Source organism: Phyllopteryx taeniolatus, chromosome 16 (assembly GCF_024500385.1).
Source record: "Phyllopteryx taeniolatus isolate TA_2022b chromosome 16, UOR_Ptae_1.2, whole genome shotgun sequence".
In the NCBI taxonomy this organism is placed as follows: domain Eukaryota; kingdom Metazoa; phylum Chordata; class Actinopteri; order Syngnathiformes; family Syngnathidae; genus Phyllopteryx; species Phyllopteryx taeniolatus.
Genome location: NC_084517.1, coordinates 2,061,432 through 2,087,781, shown reverse-complemented (window position 1 = coordinate 2,087,781; position 26,350 = coordinate 2,061,432). Strand labels below are relative to the sequence as shown.

The 26,350-nt window shown below is 42.4% G+C and overlaps 2 protein-coding genes across 5 annotated transcripts in view; one reads left to right on the top strand and one right to left on the bottom strand.

Moving 5' to 3' along the window:
• Positions 1-22,130, top strand: part of cog1 (component of oligomeric golgi complex 1) — a 63,049-nt gene extending 40,919 nt beyond the window's left edge. The window contains exon 15 of one of the 3 annotated variants that reach the window (XM_061750039.1): positions 22,017-22,130. In XM_061750039.1, coding sequence (XP_061606023.1) covers positions 22,017-22,091 — 75 coding nt within the window. In that variant the 3' untranslated portion in view covers positions 22,092-22,130. Of the gene's footprint in view, positions 1-6,348; positions 6,705-22,016 lie in introns of those variants that run through there. The other 2 variants (XM_061750038.1, XM_061750040.1) reach the window with 2 other exon arrangements.
• gna13b (guanine nucleotide binding protein (G protein), alpha 13b) overlaps positions 12,853-26,350 on the bottom strand; it is a 50,398-nt gene continuing 36,900 nt past the window's right edge. For both annotated transcript variants that reach the window (XM_061750041.1, XM_061750042.1), the window contains 2 exons: positions 25,347-25,547; positions 12,853-16,399 (listed from right to left, as the gene is read on the bottom strand). In XM_061750041.1, the coding sequence (XP_061606025.1) occupies positions 16,028-16,399; positions 25,347-25,547 (573 nt within the window). In that variant the 3' untranslated portion in view covers positions 12,853-16,027. The remainder of the gene's footprint in view (positions 16,400-25,346; positions 25,548-26,350) is intronic.

Sequence of the window (26,350 nt, the reverse complement as noted above, 5' to 3'; positions counted from 1 at the left end):
GTCCACCAATGGATTCGGGGATTGCCGCCACGACAGGCACCGACCACCTTACGGCCACAGCTCCGGTCGGCCGCCTCAGCAATGGAGGCGCGGAACATGGTCCACTCGGACTCGATGTCCCCCGCCTCCCCCGGAACATAAGCAAAGTTCTGTCGGAGGTGGGAGTTGAAACTCCTTCTGACAGGGGATTCTGCCAGACGTTCCCAGCAGATCCTCAGAATACGTTTGGGCCTGCCACGTCGGACCTGCATCTTCCCCCACCATCGGAGCCAACTCACCACCAGGTGGTGATCAGTTGACAGCTCCGCCTCTCTTTTCACCCGAGTGTCCAAGACACGTGGCCGCAAGTCCGATGACACGACCACAAAGTCGATCATCGAACTGTGACCTAGAGTGTCCTGGTGCCAAGTGCACGTGTGGACACCCTTATGCTTGAACATGGTGTTCGTTATGGACAATCCGTGACCAGCACAGAAGTCCAATAACAGAACACCGCTCGAGTTCTGATCGGGGGGCCGTTCCTCCCAATCACGCCCTTCCAGGTCTCACTGTCATTGCCCACGTGAGCATTGAAGTCCCCCAGCAGAACGATGGAGTCCCCAGCGGGAGCGCTCTCCAGCACACCCTCCAAGGACTCCAAAAAGGGTGGGTACTCTGAACTGCTGTTTGGTGCATAGGCACAAACAACAGTCAGGACCCATCCCCCCACCCGAAGGCGGAGGGAGGCTACCCTCTCGTCCACCAGGTTGAACCCCAACATACATGGACCAAGCCGGGGGGCAATAAGTATACCCACACCAGCTCGTGACCCTGCCAGGGGCATAAAGCCCCAGAGAACTTAGCTCCTAGGATCACTGGGACACACAAACCCCTCCACCACGACAAGGTGACGGCTCAAGGAGGGGTGTCTTTGAGCCAATAATTAATATTTTATCCCACTGGGTTTAAACCACAAAATAATCCTAAAATGGAAAAGTAACATTAAGAGGCGGTCTATCTCCCCTTTGGTCCCCGGAGGTGGAAGTCCCACCTCTCACCAAGAGGTGGCGAGGACACATCAGACCTTTCCCCGCAGCAGTGCCCAGAGCTACCATTGCGGGTGCCTGGGTAGCTCACGAGCAAGCTCCGTTGGGAAGGAAACAGGCGGCGCACGTCTGCACCGAGCATCTTGCGACTAGCGCCACCCCCTGGCTCTGGCCGCCCTGCACTTGGAACTCGTTGTTTTTTTTGTTGTTTTTTTGATTTTTCTTTTTCCGTCAACTCCACCTGTTCCCTGTACGGACCGGACCGGCCCAACTTTCGGGAGATCGACCAGCCTGCCTAAATTGTGTTCCACGCAACGTAAGTCCAACTTGCGGTCTACTAAAGTACAGATTGGTGCATATTTATTTAATATAGCTCTATGCATTGTCACCCCATGCTCATTTCCATCCTCACATCACAAGTCAGTCTCCTTTACCGATGTTCGTTTGTCCTTTGTTTTGCTTTTTCTCTGCATTGTTCCCCTGTAGATTCCCCTGTTAGAGCTCATTAAATTTTCTATAAAAATCCACTACCTGTATCATTTGTATGTGTTTGGGTTAGACAAAAGACCTCTGGTTATCGAAAACTCTTATCTATTTCCTGTAGCAACCTTCAGATTACGAGACAGAGATTTTTTGTCACTTTAAGTTTTACACATCTAAAAAGAGACGTGGTGCCCCTCTTATGAGATAAAATAATTAGATTTTAGCGCTTAAACTTAAAATCACGCTAAACCGGAAGTAACGGAGGTGTCGCTTCCGGCTTATTCCTTTCTCCTAAATTAATTAAATTTCTCCAAACCAATATGCGCTACATATCAATTACCTTTTAAAATGATTTAAATTGAGATATTTTCTTCCGGAAGGCTAACTTGCCCAAGCACAGATTGATCCAGTTGGATCATATGAATATAAATCGATACATCAATATACTAAATTAATCGTTATATAACTACCAATATGTGATACTTAGGAGTGGTGCAGGTATTTTATTGATCCACTTGAGGCCACCATCCACACTCGCTACACAAGCACGCTAATATGGGAAGAGATTCAGCGGCTGAAATAAGTATTTTAACACGCCATCATTTTTTTCACAAAATATACTTCCAAAGGTGCTATTGACCTGAAGATTTCACCATATATTGGGAACAACCCAAGTAATCCAGACGTACAAAGAAAGTAGAATAATCTCAGAAATTAAGTTGTGTGTAAAACTGTCAAATGACACTGGGAAAAAGTATTGAACACAAGAAAGGGAGGTGCAAAAAGGCATGGAAAGCCAAGTCAACACCTAAAACGATGGCATTGGTTACAGGCACATTTTCTAAGCTTCTGAATGTTCCAATGAGCAAGTTTGGGGCCATAATACCACCATAAATTTGCCTTGATAAGGTGCTCTGACAGAGGAGTGCAAAGAATAATCAGAACAATTGTCCAAGAGCCAAAGACCACCTGTGGAGAGCTTAAAAAAGACCTGAATTAGCAGGTCACAAGGAAAACCGTGAGTAATGCACTCTGCTGCCATGGCCTGATGCACGCTCACCACGCAAGACCCCATTGGTGGAAAAAAAAAAAGCATGTCAAAGCTTGTTTAAAGTTTGCTGAACAACATTTGAACAAGCGAGTTAAATACTGGGAGAATATAGTCTGGTCGGATGAGAATTGAAGTTGTGGATGCCATAATGCACACCACGTTTGGAGGAGAAATGGCACTTTACACCACCCTAAAAACACCATACCAACAGTGAAGTTTGGAAGTGTGCACATGATGGTGTGGGGCTGCTTTTCAGCAAATGGTACTGGTAAACTTCACATTGACGGAAGGATGAATGGGAAAACATACCGAGACATTCTTGAAAAAAAATCTGCAATCTATGAGGATGATGAAAATAAAATGAGTGAGGACATTTCATCAGGCTAATGATCCAAAACATACTGCCAAGGAAACTCTCAACTGGTTTCAAAGAAAAAAAAAAATAAAGCTGCAAGAATGGCCCAGCCAATCACCTGACTTGAATCCAATTGAAAATCTATAGAAAGAACTGAAACTCAGTCTATAAAAGAACCCCACGGAACCTTCAAGATTTGAAGAATGGTTGTGTGGAGCAATGTGTCAAAATCACACCAGAGCAATGCATGCGACTAGTTTCTCCATACAGGAGGCTACTTGAAGCTGTCGTTGCAAACAAAGGCTTTTGTACAAAGTATTAAATAAATACCAGTTGGCGTGTTCAATACTTTTTCCCTGTGTCATTTCACATTATTACACAACTTAATTTCTGATCTTACTTGTACTTTCTTTGTATGTATGGATTACTTGGGTTGTTCCCAACATCTGGTGAAATTTTCATGTCAATAGCACATTTGGAAATATTTAATGAGAAAAATGGAGACGTGTTAAATACTTATTTTCAGCCGCTGTATGTCTCAAAATTAATTGCACGTGTGTTTCAATTCCACAAATTTATCCGCCATTTACACGTTTTTCAAATCCACAAATTATTTGGACATGTTTTTAAAATCCACATTCATATCCGCGATTTACATGTTTTTCAAATCCACAAATTATTAGCACGAGTTTTTAAAATTCACAAATATGTCTGCGATTTACATGTTTTTTAATAGTGTGTGCATTTATCATGACTTATCATTTGTAAATATTTAATTTTGCTTTTTAATTGTTAGAAGTGCGTTTGTGGATCAGCGGCCGCACGCATTTATTTTTGAGTCAAACGTAACAGTTTCAAGTTGAAAAAAATCACGTCTGCAAAGGTCCTCCCTCCATCTGCCGGGCAGCAGTGTTGCGGTCTCCTTTGAGAGCATAGACTATATTTACAAATGTACATAGCTAAGGAGGCTGGCTGTTCACAGAGTGCTTGCGTCCAAGCATATCAATGGAAAGACAAAATGTGGCAGGAGAAGATGCACCAGCAAAAGATGACTGTGGGCTTCAGCGGATTATCAAAGAGAAAAGATTCAAGAATCTATCAGAGATACAGAAAGAGTGGAATGAGGCGGGAGTCACAGCTTCAAAAACCCACCACATTCAGACACATCGGGGAGATGGGCTACAACTGTCGGCTCCCTCGGGTCAAGCCATTTCTGAGCCTGAGCCAGCGTAGGAAGCGTCTCAACTGGGCCAAGGGGAAGAAGGACTGGACTGTTGGCCGGTGATCCAAGGTCCTCTTTTCCCGTGAAAGTAAAGTGTGCCTTTCATTCAGGAATCAAGGTCCAAAGGTTTGGAGGAAGAACAGAACCCAAGCTGCTTGAGGTCCAGTGTGAAATATCCACAGTCAGTCATGATTTGGGGTACAATTTCCAGTGCAGGTGTTGGTCAACTCTGCTTTCTTAAATCCAAGGTCACCGCAACAGTCTAGCAGAATGTTTTAGAAGACTTGATGATTCCTTCTGCTGAGGATCTGTATGGAGATGCAGATATCATCTTCCAGCAGGACCTGGCCCCTGCCCATACCGCCAGAAGCACCAAAACCTGGTTCCATGCCCATGCCATCGCAGCACTTGACTGGCCAGATCGCTGGATCTAAACCCCATTGAGAATCTATGGGGTATTATCAAGAGGATAATGAGGGGCACCAAACCCAAAAACAAAGAACTGACAGCAAGCATCAAGGAAATCTGGGCTTCCATGACTCCCAGGCAATGTCACAGATTGATTGCCTCAATGCCACAGTGCATCGAGGCAGTAATTAAAGTAAAGGGATTCCCAACCAAGTATTAAAGATTAACATATCCTTTTGAAAGTACCATATTTTGGTTTACTGTGACTCTAATTTCTTTTCTTTTTTTTTTCTCGACAAAAACTGGGAAGAAAATGATTTCTTCATAGTGTTAAAATTTTTTGAATGTGTATATATATGTATATCTATATGTATATATATGTGTGTGTGTGTGTTTGAGAGCGAGCCACGGTTATTATTTAAACTATAATAATAAGCTGTTTTTTTGTATCTTGCTGACAAATGAGGAAGGTGATTTCTTTATATTTTACTTACTAATGACGTGGCTGCTGGTTGTCCACCTTGATTATCCACGGTCAATTTATTGGGGATTTCAGCAGGGTCGGCCATAGAGTTGGATTCCTATAAAAATGACTTGCAGTCAATTCATCAACGGAAACAGCAACACTGCCGCCTAGCGGACGGAGGGAGGGCCTTCATACAAATGTGAATCTTAAAACTGCGCTATTTGTGTCTCAAAAATAAATGCACGTGCCTTCTGATCCACAAACGCACTTTCAACAATTCTCAAGCAAAATTGAATGTTTACAAATAAGTTGTGATAAATGCGCACACATTGAAAAAAAACGTGTAAATCACACATCTATTTGTGGATTTGAAAAACGTGCAAATATATTTGTGGATTTGAAAAACACGTGCAAATAATTTTGAGACATATCTCTTCCCATACTCTCAGATGCTTTACAATTGCACATACATACCTTTCAAAAAAATTTGAATATCATGGAAAAGTTTTTCTTTATTTTTCAAAAAGTTAAACTTTCAGAGCCCACAATTTAAACAATTTCAAGTACTTATTGGTTTATTTTTACATAATTTGGGTTTCTAGCTCATAAAACCCATGAAATTAATTCTCAGTTTTTGTAGAAAAAAAAGAGAGAAATTAGGGTCGCATTAAATCAATGAAAATATGGTACTTTCAAATCTATATGATGATCTTCACTACTTGGTTGGGGATCCCTTTGCTTTAATCAGTGCCTCGATGCGCCGTGGATTTGAAGCCCACAGTCATCTCTTTTGCTGGTGCATCTTCTCCTGCCACATTTTGTCCTTCCACTAGACTTTCCATTAATATGATTGGACACAGCACTCTGTGAATAGCCAGCCTCCTGTACACTTATCCTCTGCGCCATGCCTTCCACAAAGCACATGCCTATTAAAGGCGGTTGTGCTCTGTTTGAATGACATGAACAACAACCCATGCGAACATGGTGTGAACAGGCCATGTTCTTCACACTGATGGTCCTTGCAATGCAGTCAGCGAAAATCATTGTGAACCCAGAATTAATTGTTTTTCACTATAGTACTGTAGTTGTTCAAGCTAAACATTACTCTTTACTTGCATTTGTTCCTGTTGATATTTTTACGTGTGTGTGTGCATGAGCTGTTCGTCACGTTAACGTTGGTATTTGTGAATTCATTTAATAAAACTCTGATCATGTTCAAGCTGCTCAGTGGACGATAGGAAATTATTTCTACCCTATACTAAGCACAGCTGTTAAGATTGAATTCTGTTTTGTCATTACAGTTGAGATGACTAATGATGTTTTTCTTTTCTTTCACAGCCTACTTCATCCTCGTCAGTAGACAGTCAGGAAAGCTTCCGGCCAGGCAGCCTCTTCCGACAGATGGCAGAAGAAGAGGACACAACCTCTCAATCTTTATTTAAACTCAGTTGGCTATCTGGCATGACCAAATGACATCTTACTATACAAAGCTTTTATTCTGACTCTGTAATCGCTAAAGAAAAAGTGTAAAGTTCAGTAAATACAATTGTTCTTTGGAGAGAAGTGTGTATTCTTATTACGCTTGATCATAAGGATTATTATGCTTTTTTTTTTCTCAATACAGGCAGCATTGTCCACAAAGTAGCAGATAGAGCAAAATTATTTAATAATTAAAATTTCACCTTGGAAAATTATTTTCACCACAACTGAGTTCTTGGCTAAGGTTTTATGAACTAAAGCATCGTGCTAAAATGTTAAGGTATGTTTAACACATTTAAAAAAATATATTTTACACAAGGCAAATTCCTAGCTAATTTCTGTGTTAAAAAAATCATTTGATTGTTTCTTCTGCAATCTAATTTCTTAAAATGGGGAATTTGGAAGATGGATTTTTTTTAGCAGCAAACTATAATCATCAAAATTATATATATATAAAAAAGTCAGGGAATATTTCAGTGCTGTGAATCATTGTGTAGTGTATATTAGCTGAATAAAAATGTAATTAATTTAGGAGAAAAGAATAAGCTGGAAGCGACGCCTGGGTGACTTCCGGTTTAGCGCAATTTTAAATTACAGCGTTGTAAATCAAGCTATTTTATCTAGTAAAGGGGCACCACATCACTTTTAGATGGATAAAACTTAAGGACAAAGTGACGACAAACCTTTTTTCCTGTCTCGTAATTTGAAGCTTGCCACATGAATTAGATAAGAGTTCCAGACGACCAGAGGTTGTTTTTTTTTCCTCGAACCCAAACACACACAACAATGCAGGTAGTGACTTTTATGGAAAATGCAATGATCTAACATGGGAAATCTACAGGGAAGCAATACAGAAAAACACACACGAAACAAACAAGTGACAGATACACACTGGCAAAGGAAACTGACTTGTGATGGGAGGTTGGTAGTGAGCATGGGATGACAATACGTATAGCTGAAATTCCTGTTCTCGTTAGTTAAAAACCCAAATATGCACTAATCTGTACTTTTAGTAGACCAGGAATGTCGGCAGGAAGGTTCGGTGTCTCCCTGCCTCCGCCACCTTGTGGTGAGAGGTTGGGGGCTCCCCGGGCTGGGCCTCTAGAATCGCATTTCATCTTAGTGTAATTTGTGGTTTAAAACCATCCATCCATCCATTTTCTGTACCACTTTATCCTCACAAGGGTCGCAGGCGTGCTGGAGCCTATCACAGCTATCTTCGGGCGAGAGGTGGGGTACACCCTGAACTGGTCGCCAGCCAATCGCAGGGCACATTTAAACAAACAACCATTCGCGCACACATTTACATCTATGGGCAATTCAGCGTCTCCAATCAACCGACCGTGCATGGTTTTGGGATGTGGGCGGAAACCGGAGTGCCCGGACAAAACCCAGACACGGGGAGAACATGCAAACGCCACACAGGCGTGGCCTGGATTTGAACCCCGGTCATCGGAACTGTGAGGCATATGTGCTAACCCGTTGATCACCGTTCCACCGGTTTAAAACCAGTGGAATAAAATATTAATTATTGGATTTAAGATAACGAGACCATTGTTCCGCTTTGCCTTGTCACGCGCCCATCTTCTTTAATCCCGGTAATGAATGTTTCAAGTGTATGTGATTGTTGGGAACACTAATATTTGCAATGTGTCATTCGTGTTGTGGGGTGAAAAATTTCATCCAGTTGACCGATTTGACATCAGACATTCAAATTTGCAGCAATACAATCACTAGTAGCGTTCATGTAAAGTTCTTAAAATATTATATCACATTCAAGTCCACTGAAGATTGTAATTAGTTCATCCGGGGTTGCAGTGGATTTCTGCTACCAGTGGGTGTCGCTAGTGCTCTGTCCAAACTCCCAGCCCAGATGGGCAAATGTCTCTACAGGCAGCTGTTGTTGAGGCTCTCCAGGCTGGAAGTGAATTAATTCTACGTCCGGGTGCAAAACCAGTTGTGTGTGTCGGCTTTGATGCTACTGGTTTGTAATTCATTTAGCGTCTGTGTGCGAAGTGAAATCTGGCATCCCCCGTGGTCGTCGCCCTCGGCAGGGGAGTGGCGACAGCGATGCCGTTTGGTCTGGAGTGTGGGGGTCACGGTCACGGTGCCATCGGGCAAGAGCATGTCCGTGACAATTGGGTTTCACTTTTTCAACTGGACGACTGAAATAAATAGTTTTCCAGTGTTCTAATTAAGATGCAACAGAAATATACATTGGATATAAAAGTCTACACCTGTTCTAATGCCAGGTTTTAGTGATATATTGGCTGGCGACCAGTTCAGGGTGTACCCCGCCTCTCGCCCGAAGATAGCTGGGATAGGCTCCAGCATGCCTGCGACCCTAGTGAGAATAAGTGGTACAGAAAATGGATGGGCAAAAATGAAATTGGATAAAAAATGTAAAATTTACATTTCAAAACTTTTTCCATCATTACTGTGACTGATAAACTTTAGATGTAAATTGAAAGAAAAAAAACATTTAGAGAGGGTAAGTAAAACTCAAAAACTGAGATATTGTAGTTGCACAGGTGTGCACAAGCTTTCATAGCAGGGGATGTGACTGAATTGACCAATCGCATTTAAATTCATGTTAAATTGGTGTCAGCACACACCTGCCAACATAAAGTGCCTCTGATTAACCCCAAATTAAGTTCAGCTGTTCTAGCTATATCGGACAATTGTTACTTGAAATGTACTGTAGCCTACATGTAAATGGTTAATTACAAAAATCAGATTGAGGCATTAAATCAGAATTGGACACTTGGACCTACAGTGTAAATATAGTCTAAGACACCTGGGAGCTGTTTTTATTTGTGGAATTTTTTTTTTTTCAAGCATAAGCATTTCATTCCAATTGATTGTCAGCCTCAGGCATTTTCCATAAGTGTGTGCTGTTCAATCTCCCTCTTACTACTTCCGAGATGTAACCAGCAGTGGCCAATTGTTTGAATGTAGAGTTGAGAATTTAGCAACTTTACACTCAATTCATTTTTTTCTACAACAGTTTAACATTTGTATGAAGCTGTTTGTTAAGACTGATCACTATATCATGAGTTATGACTTAGTAGTGCTAATGAAACCTGTGCAGTCGCACTGTATATTAACATTAGCAATAGCAGCAATGAGGGGCAAGATGAGAAATAATGACACAGTTTACAAAAAACAATGGGGTTTATTAAGGAGCAAAATGGTGAGACATAAGTTAGACTGTACAATGAAAGCTTATCTATTTGAAAATATTCAGCCAGGTGGAGAAATGTATTACAATTATTTCATATATGAGGACATCAAACTGCCTGCGTCACATTTCAGAAAAAGTACAAAAGGTATAAGAAAATCCAAATTTGCACTGAGACACTCAACATGAGGGTTTGGGCAGATTACGTCTTTGTCGATAGTGGCATTAAGAGACTACTCAGATATTACACTAATCTCACCATTGCTGATAACTAAAACACAGACCAGAATTACGTGAACATCAGATTCATGTTACAGTCATTACAACAGACTCTTAACACATATTTGGCACAAGCGATGTATCAAGTCTCCGTGAGACTGTTTGGGAGCAAGGCCATTTACTTTTCTGGCATCCACCTGGTGTGATGGCTACATGGTGGACATGTGATGGACTTTTATAACACAAGGGTGCTTACTGTGGTGGTTTAGAGGCCATACGAGGTCTCAATGTGCTTCAAGTAAAGACCATCTTCCAGCTTTCAAATTCCTATTACATCTTAGCTACAACTAGGACATGATCCACACAGTCATAAACACAAGTTAAATAGTGTGCTATTATAACCCCAATTCCAATGAAGTTGGGACATTGTGTTAAACATAATTAAAAACAGAATACAAAGATTTGCAAATCATGTTCAACCTATATTTAATTGAATACACTACAAATAGAAGATATTTAATGTTCAAACTGATCAATTTTATTGTTTTTAGCAAATAATCATGAATTTAGAAATTTGTGGCTGCAACACGTTCCAAAAAGCTGGGATAGGGTCATGTTTACCACTCTGTTACATCACCTTTTCTTTTAACAACATTCAATAAACGTTTGGGAACTGAGGACACTAATTGTTGAAGCTTTGTAGGTGGAATTCTTTCCCATTCTTGCTTGATGTACAGCTTCAGCTGTTCAACAGTCCGGGGTCTCCGTTATCGTATTTTACGCTTCATAATGCGCAATACATTTTCAATGGGAGACAGATCTAGACTGCAGGCAGCCCAGTCTAGTACCCGCACTCTTTAACTACGAAGCCACGCTGTTGTAACACGTTCAGAATCTGGTTTGGCATTGTCTTGCTGAAATAAGCATGGGCGTCCATGAAAAAGACGTTGCTTGGATGGCAGCATGTTTCTCCAAAACCTGTATGGTACCTTTCAGCATTAATGGTGCCTTCAGAGATGTGTAAGTTACCCGTGCCATTGGCACTAACACAGCCCCATACCATCACAGATGCTGGCTTTTGAACTTTGCGTCCCTAACAGTCCAATGGTTCTTTTCCTCTTTGGCCCGGAGGACATGACATCCACAATTTCCAAAAACAATTTGAAATGTGGACTCGTCAGACCACAGAACACGTTTTCACTTTGCATCAGTCCATCTTAGATGAGCTTGGGCCCAGAGAAACCGGCGGCGTTTCTAGGTGTTGTTGATAAATGGCTTTTGCTTTGCATAGTAGGGTTTCAAGTTGCACTTACGGATGTAGCTCCGAACTATATTTACTGACATTGGTTTTCTGAAGTGTTCCCATGTGGTGATATCCTTTACACATTGATGTCGGTTTTTGATGCAGTGCCGCCTGAGGGATCGAAGGTCACGGGCATTCAATGTTGGTTTTCGGCCTTGCCGCTTACATGCAGTGATTTCTCCAGATTCTCTGAACCTTTTGATGACGATATGGACCGTAGATGATGAAATCCCTAAATTCCTCGCAATTGTACGTTGACGAACATTGTCCTTAAACTGTTGGACTATTTTCTCACGCACTTGTTCACAAAGTAGTGAACCTCGGCCCATCTTTGCTTGTGAATGACTGAGCAATTCAGGGAAACGCCTTTTATACCCAATCATGGCACGCACCTGTTCCCAATTAGCCAGTTCACCTGTGGGATGTTCCAAACAGGTGTTTGATGAGTATTCCTCAACTTTCTCAGTCTTTTTTGCCACCTGTCCCATCTTTTTTTGGAACGAGTTGCAGCCATAAAATTCTAAGTTAATGATTATTTGCGAAAAACAATAAAGTTTGTCAGTTTGAACAATAAATATCTTGTCTTTGTAGTGTTTCAATTAAATATAGGTTGAACATGATTTGCAAATCATTGTATTCTGTTCCCAACTTCATTGGAATTGGGGTTGTATAACCACAACTAGTTGTTTATACACTGTAAAGTGAAAATAGGTGCAGGAAAAAAATAAAACAGAAGCCTGCCATAAATGCATTTTATAATTAAACAGATGTCATGTTAAACCAGGAAATTTGGTTCAAAGTTGTACAAAGAAACCAAAGAAATCTGACACATCTTACTGTATTTTTAAGATAGTTTTGACATTTTTTCTAAATTTTCAGCTCTGGAAAAATACATTTTAAGATACAAGATCTTATTTTAACAATATTGTCAAGCCATGTCATACTAATTCCATTGGCAGATTTTTTTCACTTAAAACAAGACATTATATCCCTAAAATAAGTGAAAAAACTGTCAATAAGACAAAGTGACTTGATAAGATTGTTCAAATAAGATTTTGTTTCTCAAAACAACTATTTTTGTCTTGCTGCAAATTTTGAAAAAGTCAAAACTGTCTTAAGTACAGTACAGTAAGGTGTTTTCACTAGAAGCAAGATAAATTCTGGTAAGATTTGAGTTTTTGCAGTGTAGCAGTTAAGAACATTCACAGATTTTTCCATTCCGTATAAACATGTTTTTAAATAATCATTAGTCAATTAATTATTAATTTCCCCCCCCCAGTCAAATGCCCCCCCAAAAAAAATTATTTTTCTGCATTAACAAACACTGTTTTGAGGGTAGGAATGAGGAAGTACTGATAGTGGGTATCGGGCCAAAACCCGCCCTATTTCAAGGTATCGGATACTCGTGTAGGCTACCGATATCAGCCACTGACACTGACAGCAACAACAACAAAAAATACAAAAATAAATTAAGTCCTCCTCCCCAGTAGTTGGTGCCTTACTTGCAGCAGACACGCTGACAAATCATAACGCGCATCAGAAAGAACGTTCTGTCATTGTGTTAATATAAAATTGATGTATCCAAAGTAATAAATGGTATCGTATCTGACAGTGTCTGTCGGTCTGACAATTTTCCCCACACTCAATCAAGGAAACAGAGTTAAATGGCCTTTCTTAGTTTTTATTACTCGTTTTTAAGTAGTTCCTTCATTTTAAGAAATGTAAATGTGTGGGAGTTTACATTTCATTTCAAATCCTGCAAAATTTTAACCAATGATAACATTCCAATAAATACTGACAGCCGTAACAAGCAATACAAACAAACTATACATCTGGCTTTTTAGACATCTGAGCCAGTTGCTTACAAATTCTGTTTCATTTCTGGCCTCGAAACATTTTGAATTTGAATTGTGTCAAGCGGGACAGTCCACCACACTATTTGCCTTATTTTTTGTATGTTTTTTCTCATGGAAGCTCTGGTTGAAACCAACATAATTTTGTACTGAAGCTAACCTGCATTGGAAAACAACAACTGCTCAATAGAAAAAAATGGAATGGACAAAAGTGGATCCCTGAATTCTAAATAATGTAACTTGTAATAAAATCTTTCACATGTAACGCATATATGATTTGGAGTTTCTTGACAACTTGCAGCCACATTTGGTGATGTGTAGATGTGAAATATAAGTTAAAAAAAAAAAAAACTCTGAAGTGGGATGATACAACTTTCAACAGTAAAAACAGTTGAAGCGTCTCTCCGATCACATTGAAATATAAGAAATGGCAATTAAAATCCTAATATTACCTGGAGCTCCTATTTAATGACTCATCATCATCATCAAGTGGCACCTAAAAACTTCAAATGTCAAGTTTTGTTAAGACATGACAAAACAAACATTTACAATGTGGATGGTTGCATGGACATTTAGAAAAGTAGGTTGTGAGACAAGAAAAAGATTAATTATCAAACTGATAAGACGCTCATTCGTAGCATACATCCTGGCTTTAAGCCTTTGTTTGCAACTTAGGATGCATGGAAGGGAACAAAAATGATCAGACAAAAAAATAAATGCCAACCTTTTAGAATTTGACTACATTTTTTTTTAACAAGATTACGTGACCTTAATTCTCAGTACCAATACAATCAAGCGGCATCTTGTACATTGTATGTTTACAAACATCACAGCTAATATTCATGCAGGGATTGGATTCATGTTTTGCTCTGGAGTGCAAACTGACATTACTGACTGGTTTACCCAAGGTGAAAAATAATACATTATAGTCTCTTGATCACATCAATAGTTTAACTCAGAGCCCTAACCAACCACAGTGGAACCACTAAATTTCAAAATAAACCAAAATGTTTGGGAAAATCATCACGCAAGAGTTCATTTCAGTCAGGAATGACAAATTCTGGGTTTTTATTTTTACCTTGGGCTTTTCTGTGATGCCACCGCAGAAGTGTACCAGTGATGGCAAAGAGGAAAAGTGTGGTGTTGACTATAGAACAGGTAATACCACATAGCAGTACTGTACGAGCAGCAAAAGTGGTACACAGGTCTCTGTTCTTGCTGATACAATATGGCTAATGTGAGGTTATATGATGGTGGTCGTTTCACTTGGGCTGGATGGTACATCAAGTTTAATCAAGAAATATTTTTGATCTTGGAACAAATTAGAAATCAACCAGTGTCCCGAATGGATTGTGTTTGATTTGGGCAGTTCCACTTTATTACAAATTGACACACACTGGAGACTCCCCTGTGTGTTAACATTTGATACGGATACTTTATATTCATACAGGGTCACTTTGGTCCCACATCTAGCTTTCCCCTCCTCTTCACTCGTTTAAGGCCATAGAAGAAGAAAAAGCCGTTTACCTTTGTATAGTATAGACAACCCGGAAAAGGGGGTTGTTGGTCCTTACACTTAAAAAATTCAAGAGCTTACCAAAAATATTTGTCTAATTTCTAAGCAAAATTGATCTGATTACACTTAAAATAAGATTGAAATGTTCACTTTTTTCAAGCAAAATTGCAATAAGAAAAAAACATTTTTTCTACTTGTTGCAAGTATAAATTTTTTTGACAAGTGAAAATTGTCAACAAACAAGTTACATTATGAGTCTTATTTTGAGTGTAATCAGAATAGTTTTCACTATAATTTTAAGTGTAATCAGATTAGTTTTGACTAGAAATAAAACTAATATTCTTAGTAAGATTTTGAGTTTTTACAGAGTACATTTCATGTCACATTGGTCCCTAAAAAAACTACTAACCAATATCTCATTGCATGATATGAGACATGCTTGCTGATTTGCATATTAAGACATTCACTGCCATTGACGACTTTAGAAGTCAAATATCCATGTTAACTTGGAAGGCTGGCAGTGAATGAGTGGCTGGCTATCTCGATGCATCTTGATTACAGGGGTGAATGTAAAGGCTGGACATATAAGGGATCATTTGACAGGTTTAGGCAAGGAAAAACGACTTCTGTGAAATGGAGGCATAAGAGATGGTTGGCTTCAAATCAGAATTACAAAGTGCCCTGAGAAACAGCAAATCGGCACTGGACAGTATGACAAGTGGTTGTGTCTGCTCGGTTTCAACAGCGCCCCCACCCCACAGAAGTGATTAAATACAGTCCAACAGCAGTTACAAATTAAAGTGTAAACCCTATAAAATATAAGTTAACGAAAAAAATCCATAGGTACATACAGTATATATTGTACGGGGTGTTAGGAAAAGGACATTAGAAACTACGCTACAGATGACATTGACACTGTGTGTGTGTGTGGGAGGGGCTCTTCTTTCCCGTTCAATAAAAATCGTCAGGCCAGCCCCTATGATGTAATCAAGTGCTGTCTGAGAGCAGATAAAAAATGCATCATGGAAAAAATGTGGTTTTTGAAAAGGCAAGCGAGACCGGGGGGCAGACGCCCTTTGGCAGTCTATATAGCAACACCAATTATAAACAAGGCATTTCAGTCCCTTTCAACAGTGCTCAAAGCAGCATCGGGGGGAAAAGCACCATGTGAGATTTTGCGCGACTCATAAAGAAGTAAGGAGGGCCATCTACCTGTGAGTGGGGATTGGTCATTTACAGTGGTTTGAAGGGTATGTGTTGGCCAATGGCAGCTATTCGACATCAAAGTGAATATGCTGATTAAGGCAAGGAGAAAGTCAAGGGGGGAATGTTGGTAGTAATAGTGGTTTCAATTCGTAGTCTATAAGACGGGGTGGGGGTAGATGGGCTGATGGGCACCTTAAAACCCCAAATCTGTCTTCGTACACCTGTCTCTCCTCCTCCACCCCCTTCTTTTCCTCATCCTCTCACTGGAGCATCAGCTGCTTGAGGTTGTCATGCAGGATGGTGTCCTTAACATCGCGGAACACCAGGCGGATGTTCTCAGTGTTGATAGCGGTGGTGAAATGATGGTACAGCGGCTTCTGCTGGTGCTCTCGCCGCTTTTTGCGGAAACACTCCACCAAGAAGACCTGGACATCAGCCAGTCTTTTGGGGTCGCCGGAGAACTCAGAAAAGTAGTCTTTGATGGATACCTGGTTGACCTTTTCCTCCAGCAGGTCCGTCTTGTTCAAGAACAAGATGATGGAGACGTTGTTGAACACTCGGTTGTTGACGATGGTCTCGAAGATGTTGAGGGACTCACTCAGTCGATTGGTTTGCCGGTCTTCCATCAAAACCTGGCGATGTAAGCATGCAGATAGATGTGTGTAAGAGGGGTGGGCACTTCATGGTGAATTGGAACTGTTCTGGTGCGCCACAGCTCAACAGTGTTCAACAGCATCTATACACAGTTGATACCAGACGTTTACACACACAATATAAAAAGAGATGCTTTTTTTCCTCACTATCTGACATGAAATCAGACTAAACTTTTCCGGTTTAGGTCAGTTAGGATTGCCAAAATTATTTCTATTTGCTGAACGGCGGAATAATGAGAAGGAATTTTTTTTTAGACAATTTTTCATTACTTTATTCAAAGTCAGAAGTTTACATATAGTAAGATTAGTATGCCTTCAAACAATTTAGGGAAAACCCAGATGATGATAGCATGTCTTTGGAATTGTCTTTATTGACAAAATTTGAGTTACACCTGTGGATATATTTGAACTAGGGACACCTAAAACCCCCTGCTTCTTTGTGTAACATCATGGGACGGTCAAAAGAAATCCTTCAAGGTATCAGGAAGAGAACTGTCGACTTGTACGTGTCTGGTTCATTCACGGATGCAATCTCCAGGTGCCTGGTTCATCTGTTCAAATAATTATACCAAAGTGTAAACACCATGGAAACGTCCAGCCATCATACTGCTCGGGAAGGAGACAAGTTCTGTGTTAGCAGAGATGAATGTGTTTTGGTACAAAATGTGCATATCAACTCAAGAACAATATCAAAAGACCCTGCGAAGATGCTGTCTGAAGCTGGTATAATCCACAGTGATATGAGCACAGTACTGACATGGGCTGAAAGGCCATTCTGCCAGAATGGCCATTACTCCAAAATATCCATCCATCCATCCATTTTCTACCGCTTATCCGAGGTCGGGTCACGGGGGCAGTAGCTTTAGCAGGGACGCCCAGACTTCCAGCTCCCCAGCCACTTCATCCAGCTCTTCCGGGGGGATCCCGAGGCGTTCCCAGGCCAGCCGAAGGATGTAGTCTCTCCAGCGTGTCCTGGGTCGTCCTCGTGGTCTCCTCCCAGTGGGACGTGCCTGGAACACCTCACAAGGGAGGCGTCCGGGAGGCATCCGAATCAGATGCCCCAGCCACCTCATCTGGCTCCTCTCGATGTGAAGGAGCAGCGGCTCTACTCTGAGATCCTCCCGGATGACCGAGCTTCTCACCCTATCTCTAAGGGAGAGCCCGGACACCCTGCGGAGGAAACTCATTTCGGCCGCTTGAATCCTGGATCTTGTTCTTTCGGTCACGACCCACAGTTCGTGACCATAAGTGAGGGTAGGTACGTAGATCGACCGGTAAATCGAGAGCTTCGCCTTTTGGCTTAGCTCCTTCTCGATACAAAGTCCGCATCACTGCAGACGCTGCACCGATCCGCCTGTCGATCACCCGTTCCATTCTTCCCTCACTCGTGAACAAGACCTCAAGATACTTGAACTCCTCCACTTGGGGCAGGATCTCATCCCTGACCTGGAGAGGGCACGCCACCCTTTTCCGACTGAGGACCATGGTCTCAGATTTGGAGGTGCTAATTCTCAACCCAGCCGCTTCACACTCGGCTGCGAACTGCTCCAGTGAGAGTTGGAGGTCACGGCTTGATGAAGCCAACAGAACCACATCATCTGCAAAAAGCAGATATGCAATACTGAGGTCACCAAACCGGACCCCCTCTACGCCTCGGCTGCGCCTAGAAATTCTGTCCATAAAAGTTATGAACAGAATCGGTGACAAAGGGCAGCCTTGGCGGAGTCCAACCCTCACCGGAAACGAGTCCGACTTACTGCCGGATATGCGGACCAAACTCTGACTCCAATCGTACAGGGACCGAACAGCCCGTATCAGGGGGTTCGGTACCCCATACTCCCGAAGCACCCTCCACAGGACCCCCCGAGGGACACGGTCGAAAGCCTTCTCCAAGTCTACAAAACACATGTAGACTGGTTGGGCGAACTCCCATGCACCCTCGAGGACCCTGCCAAGGGTGTAGAGCTGGTCCACTGTTCCACGGCCAGGACGAAAACCACACTGCTCCTCCTGAATCTGAGATTTGACTTCCCGACGGACCCTCCTCTCCAGCACCCCTGAATAGACCTTACCAGGGAGGCTGAGGAGTGTGATCCCCCTGTAGTTGGAACACACCCTCCGGTCCCCTTTCTTAAAAAGGGGGACCACCACCCCAGTCTGCCAATCAGAGGCACTGTCCCCGATGTCCACGCGATGTTGCAGAGGCGTGTCAACCAGGACAGTCCTACAACATCCAGAGCCTTGAGGATCTCCGGGCGAATCTCATCCACTCCCGGGGCCTTGCCACCGAGGAGCTTTTTAACCACCTCGGTGGCCTCAACCCCAGAGATAGGAGAGCCCACCTCAGAGAACCCAGACTCTACTCCCTCATGGGAAGGCGTGTCGGTGGAATTGAGGAGGTCTTCGAAGTATTCTCCCCACTGGCTCACAACATCCCGAGTCGAGGTCAGCAGAGCCCCATCCCCACTATACACAGTGTTGGTGGTGCACTGCTTCCCCCTCCTGAGATGCCGGATGATGGTCCAGAATTTCCTCAAAGCCGTCCGGAAGTCTTTCTCCATGGCGTCACCAAACTCCTCCCTTGCCCGAGTTTTTGCTTCAGTGACCACCAAAGCTCCATTCCGCTTGGCCAGCCGGTACCCATCAGCTGCCTCAGGAGTACCAGAGGCCAAAAAGGCCCAATAGGACTCCTTCAGCTTGACGGCATCCCTCACCGTTGGTGTCCACCACTCAGGGGATTGCCGTGAAGACAGGCACCAACCACATTACGGCCACAGCTCCGGTCGGCCGCCTCAGCAATGGAGGCAACATGGTCCACTCGGACTCGATGTCCCCCGCCTCCCTTGGAACATGAGCAAAGTTCTGTCAGAGGTGGGAGTTGAAACTCCTACTGACAGGGGATTCCGCCAGACGTTCCCAGCAGACCCTCACAATACGTTTGGGGCTGCCACGTCGGACCGGCATCCTCCCCCACCATCGCAGCCAACTCACCACCAGGTGGTGATCAGTTGACAGCTCCGCCCCTCTCTTTACCCGAGTGTCCAAGACATGCGGCCGCAAGTCCGATGACACGACCACAAAGTCGATCATCGAACTGTGACCTAGGGTGTCCTGGTGCCAAGTGCACGTGTGGACACCCTTATGCTTGAACATGGTGTTTGTTATGGACAATCCGTGATGAGCACAGAAGTCCAATAACAGAAGACCGCTCGGGTTCTGATCAGGGGGGCCGTTCCTCCCAATCACGCCCTTCCAGGTCTCACTGTCATTGCCCACGTGAGCATTGAGAATTTGCAGATTTTGGGGAGGAACCCCAAACCCCTTAATTCACAAAAAAAAAAAACTTACCAATTCACTTTCTGTATAAAGGCCAAAGCCAAATAAAGAGCAGAAATATAAAAGTATTACTTTAGCCCTATTTTGTAGCATCTTAGTGCCATGGAGCTGGGGCTGTCACAATCGCATATTTACAGACACGATTATTGTATCGATTATTCCAGGCCTGTTTTTAGAGCCCAAGCAGGTAGACCTGCAAGGTCCCTATTGTTTTTGTAGAAATTATTCTTATTCTTATTACTATTATTCGGGCCCGAGCAGGTAGACCTGCGAGGTTCCTCTTGTTTTTGTAGAAATTCTTCTTATTATTATTATTATTATTATTTTAGTCATGACAAACAAAGCCATTTTTGAGGAACTAAATGTGCACGAAAACTCATGAAATTTGGCACGCACATCGGGCCTGGTGAAATCTTTTTATAATTTCACGTTCTCGGGCGTGATTTCCTAAAAATGGCTCAACAGCACCACCTAGAACGATGCCAAAAGTACATCAGAGGTAAACTTGGTTTTTGTATGACCTACGCCTCTGAAAATTGGTACGCATATAAAGGGGACCCAGACGCACAAAAAAGTTACCGCGGCCGATATCGTAAGTCCAACAGGAAGTGACCTTTGAAGGAAAAAAGTGCGCAATTTTCACATTTTTTCAGGGTTTATACATTTGTGTACTCCTCCTACAGCTTTCAACCGATTCACTTCAAACTTGGTGTGTATCATCTCAAGACATGGGACATTAAAAGTTAGCAAAAGGTTTTTAATCCGACGAACTATATGACAGGGGCGGGCCTTTGAACCTTTCATTCCACATTTCGCCACAAAAACGAAAATGCCTAAACTTCATCATCAAGTGGAGTTTTTACCAAAAGTTATATTTTGGTATCATCTGACCATATGACATTCTCCTAATCCTCTTCTGGATCATCCAAATGCTCTCTAGCAATCTTCAGATGGGCCTGGACATATACTGGCTTAAGCAGGGGGACACATCTGGCATTGCATGATTTGAGTCCCTGGCAGGGTATTGTGTTACTGATGGTAACCTATTTTACTTTGGGCCCTGCTCTTTGCAGGTCATTCACTAGGTCCCCCGTGTGGTTCTGGGATTTTTGCTCATTGTTGTTGTGATCATTTTAATCCCACGGGGTGAGATTTTGCGTGGCGCCCCAGATCGAGGGAGATCATCAGTGGTCTTGTCTTCCGTTTTGTAATAATTACTCCCACAGTTGATTTCTTCACATCAAGCTGCTTACCTATTGCAGATTTAGTCTTCCCAGCCTGGTGCAGGTCTACAATTTTGTTTCTGGTGTCCTTTGACAGTGCTTTGGTCTTGGCCATAGTGGAGTTTTACCCCCCCAGCTACCCCAGGTGAGGTATACATGTGATGGCGTCTCTCGTCTTTTTAAGTTGGGGAACTTCCACAATTGCTGGCTCACTAAATACAGTGTTCCCTCGCCACTTCGCACTTCATGTTTTGCGGCTTCAGTGCTTCGTGGGTTTTTCCAAAATATTCATAAAAAACAAATAAAAATTCATCAAAAACTAAAAATGAAAAAATACAGCCATATCAGCAGCCATATTGCGGAAAGACGCGTTGTTTCATGTTGATGCACGAGAGAGGTTTCCTTGCATGCCAAACAAAGAGAAGAGTTGACTTAGAGGCTTTGTACATGCCTGTACTGTACATGCCACGGGCACTCATACAAGGCGTGTGATTGGTTCCCGGCGCGAGAGCACGAGTGGATTTATCCCGTGATCTGATTGGCTGTGCATCATCGCAGCCTCACCCAGCATCTTCCCTTGTTGTGTCTCGCCAGTCTTGTCCACGATGTTGACTGTCTCGCATACTGTATCTTAAGTGTTGTGTTTGTGATAACTTTTTTTGTTTAAGCGATAAAATTTTTTGATTAGTTAAGCCCTTACAATGCCACCTAAGCGCTGTGCCCCTGCAAAAGCTTCCTCCGGGGTGCCCACGAGGAAGAAGATGATGATGATGACCATTAGCGAAAAAGTGAAACTTTTAGATATGATCAAAAAGGCCAGACGTTATGCATCTGTGGCACGGCATTATGGCGTGAATGAATCTACAGTGCGGTACATCAAGAAAGAGGAAGCAAACATCCACAAAACTGCTTCAATAAGGATGTGAAACGTGTGGTAACTCCGAGTAATAAGAGACGGGGTTATGTCCTTGTAGAGGGGAATTTTGAAGCAAAAGAAAAAACAAAGACAACTACCCATCACCATGTTTTTCTCCAAGGTAAAACCGCAGCTACACCATCAGCGCCTCCAGAAGACTCTCCGAGGGAACCTAAAGCCTCTACGAGTCAAGTGAGAGCCTCTCCTCCACCACCAATGCATGCCTCTTCGCCTCTCTCAGAAGGCAATGTTGATGAATGTTAATTACTGTATAAGGATTTATAATTAAAGATTTAAGTAAATATGTGTACTGTTGTAATCTTTGTCTCAAATATGTATACAAGTATAAATACTGTTTACATATTTTAAACATTGTGGTACCCACATACACGAAAAACCTAGTGGGGGGGGGTCAAATTCTACTTCGCGGTTTTTCACCTTTTGCGGGGGGTTCTGGTCCCCATTAACCGCAAAAAACGACGGATCACTGTACTTTTTCGCCACACTGTATGTGGCCTGTGATTGGCTGGCGATCAGTTCAGGGTATAACCCACCTCTCGCACAAAGTCAGCTGGGATAGGCTACAGCACACCTGTGGCCCTAGTGAAGATAAACGGTTCAGAGAATGGATGGATGGATGATCTCTACTTGCAACATTTGCATACATCACTCAAGCAAAAAAAAACTCAAATACAAAACGGTAGATTAAAATAATAATGTTTCACTGATGTTAGCTTGCAAGGAAGACGAGATGTAAATTTTACATGAGCAACAGCACATTTTCATGCCTAGCTTCATTTGGTAATTTGTTATTGATTCAAAACGTGATCGAAGTGTGAAATGTATGCCAGTGACAAATTAAGATTGATTTGTGTTGGGTTACTGTTGCAGTAAATAAATGTGTTGCATCAAAAGGTGTGTCCTGTACTGAACATACAGTATTTCCCATTGGTCTGTTGATACATTTTTAGCTATGCAGAATACTGTCAAAAGGCAACATATTCAGTTTAATCCAACACATGACCCAGACTGGTGTCATGTGCTTTCATCAGGTTTTATGGCAGTGTATGAATGAAATAAAAAAAAATAAAAATAAAAAAAGAGGAACTCAAGCTGACTATCACTGGAAGAACACAAAATCAGTTTTCCACTTTTCCATTATTTAATCCATTATCTACATACATATGCAGTCTATTTTCAGAAAGTGGCGAGTTGGAATGAGACATCAGAAAAAAAGACTTTCCGATTCAGCTTAGCTTTAACTAAACAGTAAGGGTCTGTAAATTAGCATGCGTCCTTTTCTGTTCACACACTAAGGACACACTAAAGGCCTCTTTATACTCCCACGCCCGCATTGCATCACATGACCGATGAATTGGCCCGCGCGGCCCCTCTGCGTCACTTGATGCGCACACGGCAAAAATTGTTGCTGCGCGTAGAATGCCGCGGAGATCATCTCTCGTGATTGGTCCGTTTTAGTCACATGCCGTGATGATGTACTCAGCGTGCCCCTTGGTTCTACATACCATCCACACGGCCACCTTCTTGATCGATTTTGCATCATAATTAAACGTATCATCTGGTCATCTTAGTTCATTTGTTCTAGCAGACACTGTTCCACAGTCGCCATTGTTGTTGCTTTGTTCCTTGTTTCAGAAAGGAAAGTAAAAACGGCTACCGGAAATGGCCCAAAAATGCAGAGGAAACGCCATCCTGTGGCGTCTTAGCCAATACCAGACGTAGCGACACCCCCGATTTAGAGGAGAACTGCAGCACATTTTCAAAATAGCGCGCGTGGGTTGAGCTCGAGTATAAAGGCAAAGTGCGCGCAGGATAGCCGTAGTGACGTCAGCGCGGTTGCCGCCCGTGCGAGTATAAAGAAGCCTTAAGTCCCTGGAACTACAAGTCTCTACCTAAGCTTTTTATGTGACTTGTTCTCTGAAAGTGTCCAAAGCTGTGAGATTGCACCCTTGAATTTTAATGCCTTCTAGAATATTTTTGGTTCATTGGAGTGAAGATACATAAGAACCTGTAAATTCCAATGCTCAACTGAGTTTAACAATAGTCCATCCATCCAATTTTTTTATTCTATTTGTGTACCACTTGTCCTGATCAGGGTTGGGGCAGCTGGACCCTCTCCCAGCTGACAAGAAAGAGACAACTATTCACACTCACAGTAACACAGTCACTGAGTGTGAACTAGTGATGGGCAAATGATACAGAGTCTTTGGAGCTTGTGTCACTCTTCCTGAAGCGGAGTGATTCGAAACGCTGCATCGGAGCTTGTATCAAAAAACCTGTGTCACGTGACCGATGACGTTCAAAGCTTCGAACAACATCACTGTTTCGCTTTGCGCTTCATCCCTTCAAAATGTTTCGAAGCTTTTCATTGGCTCATAGACTTTCAGTATTTGTCATTGGCTCATGCCGTTTCAACGCATTCTGAGCCTGTGACAGCTTGACAGGTTTGAGTGGTTTGGCCCCATACTAGCTATATAAGATGCATCATTATGCTTCAAAATGGGGTTGTGAGGAGATTAGAGATTTGGACACACACACACACACACACACACACACACACACACACAAAACAATGTTTCTGAATTCAAACACCATGATCATTTGTAAAGTAGGAAGAATCTCTAATCCTGTTAGGGACTTTAAGTACAGTTTTTAAATAAAGCTCAAAGCTTTAAATAAACCCTTAACCAACTTTTAACCCTTAATATAATTTGCAAGTATTCTTTGGGTTAATCTGGAATGTGTTTTAGAGTATGGGGGAGAGAGAGCATCTATATATTTTATTGTAATGACGATATAATCATTATTTGGTATCAATGAACAAAATACTTGAATGACCATACAGACTTTTCAGAACTTTTATTGCTGTCATGGGAAACAGTGCCAGTGCTTCAGTCGTGCTCTTTAGAGGTTGCTATGGCTTCAGTTGTCCACCAGATGTCACCGTCACTGAAGCCTTGAAGCTTTGAAGCTTTTTCGGCACAATTGTTAGGAAAGCCTCAATGCTTCATGAAGCTTCACTTGCCCACCACTAGTGTGAACTGAACCCATGCTGCCTGCACGGAAGTGAGGTGAGTGAACCACTACACCGTCAGTGAGCCCACCTGTAGTCACGTCACCATAATGATTCTGGAGCATGGCGGGAGCAATAATCGTTTCATCCTGTTAGCTACCAAAGCTATTGCTGCTGCATTACAGAAAACAAAGAGGAGCAGGCTACAGAGACATTTTGACTACTAAAATTACCACTCTAACAGACGCTACATACAGTATGAATGACTCGGGGAAAATATATTTAAAAATGAGTTTCAAAATAAAAACAAATTGGAGTTTGATCAGTCAGCCGGATGATATTGTAGTCAATATACGAGGTTCCACTCTACATAATACAAAGCTGTAACTGACTTTAAAAGCAGTGATGGTGACTCACCTGATCATATTCAGAGGAGGAGACAAGGAAAAGAATGGAAGTAACTGAGTCGAAGCATTCAAACCAGCGCCGCCTCTCTGAACGTTGACCGCCTACATCCACCATTTTGAAAGGCACATTCTTAATCTCAAAGTCATACTCGTGGATGCCCTTGGTGGGCTTTCGGGCCAAGAGGATGTCCTGCTGGCTGGGGAGGTAGTCCTGGAAGGAGAAGAACAAATTCACATTTCAGTTCCGTCGGCTTGATCGGCGATGAAGAATATAATTAGGAAAATCATTGTAGAGCAGTGCAGTCTAGATAAATGTGGTGCTTTCACTTCTTAAGATTGCGTTGTTGATATGCCCATTTAAAATTCAGCATTCCTGAAATACCACAGAACATAAACAAATGATGAGCGGTGTATGTGTGTGAGCCAGATATTCACAATCCAAGTACAGATCAAATATTGATGTCAAAACGCAGTTTTACAGTGTATCGTAACGTGCACTGGCCAACATGAATGGCCAAAGTATTATGAAAGCCGTGGTTGGAGCTTTGATAAGGCCTTTACCACCTCTACCAGAGATCATTTTCCACTTGACGCTATGTGAGTACACCTTGAACTGGTTGCCAGCCAATTGCAGGGCACATATAGACAAACAACCATTCACACTCACATTCACACATACGCGCAATTTAGAGTCGAATTAATCTACAATGCATGTTTTTGGAATGTGGGAGGAAACCAGAGTACCGGAGAAAACCCACACGGGTACGGGGAGAACATGCAAACTCCACACAGGTGAACCCGGATTTGAACCCTGGCGCTCAGAACTGTGAGGCAGATGTGCTAACCAGTCTCAACCGTGCTGCCTACAGTGTTTGTCATATTCATTTAATGTATAACATTAGAAATTGGACACTGCCTACCAACAGTGATTTATTTGCTTGAGTCCAAAACTTCAAGTCAAGCAAACGCAGGAACACTCTTAATTAAAGGCTACGCAGGTTTAGAAACAGCCAA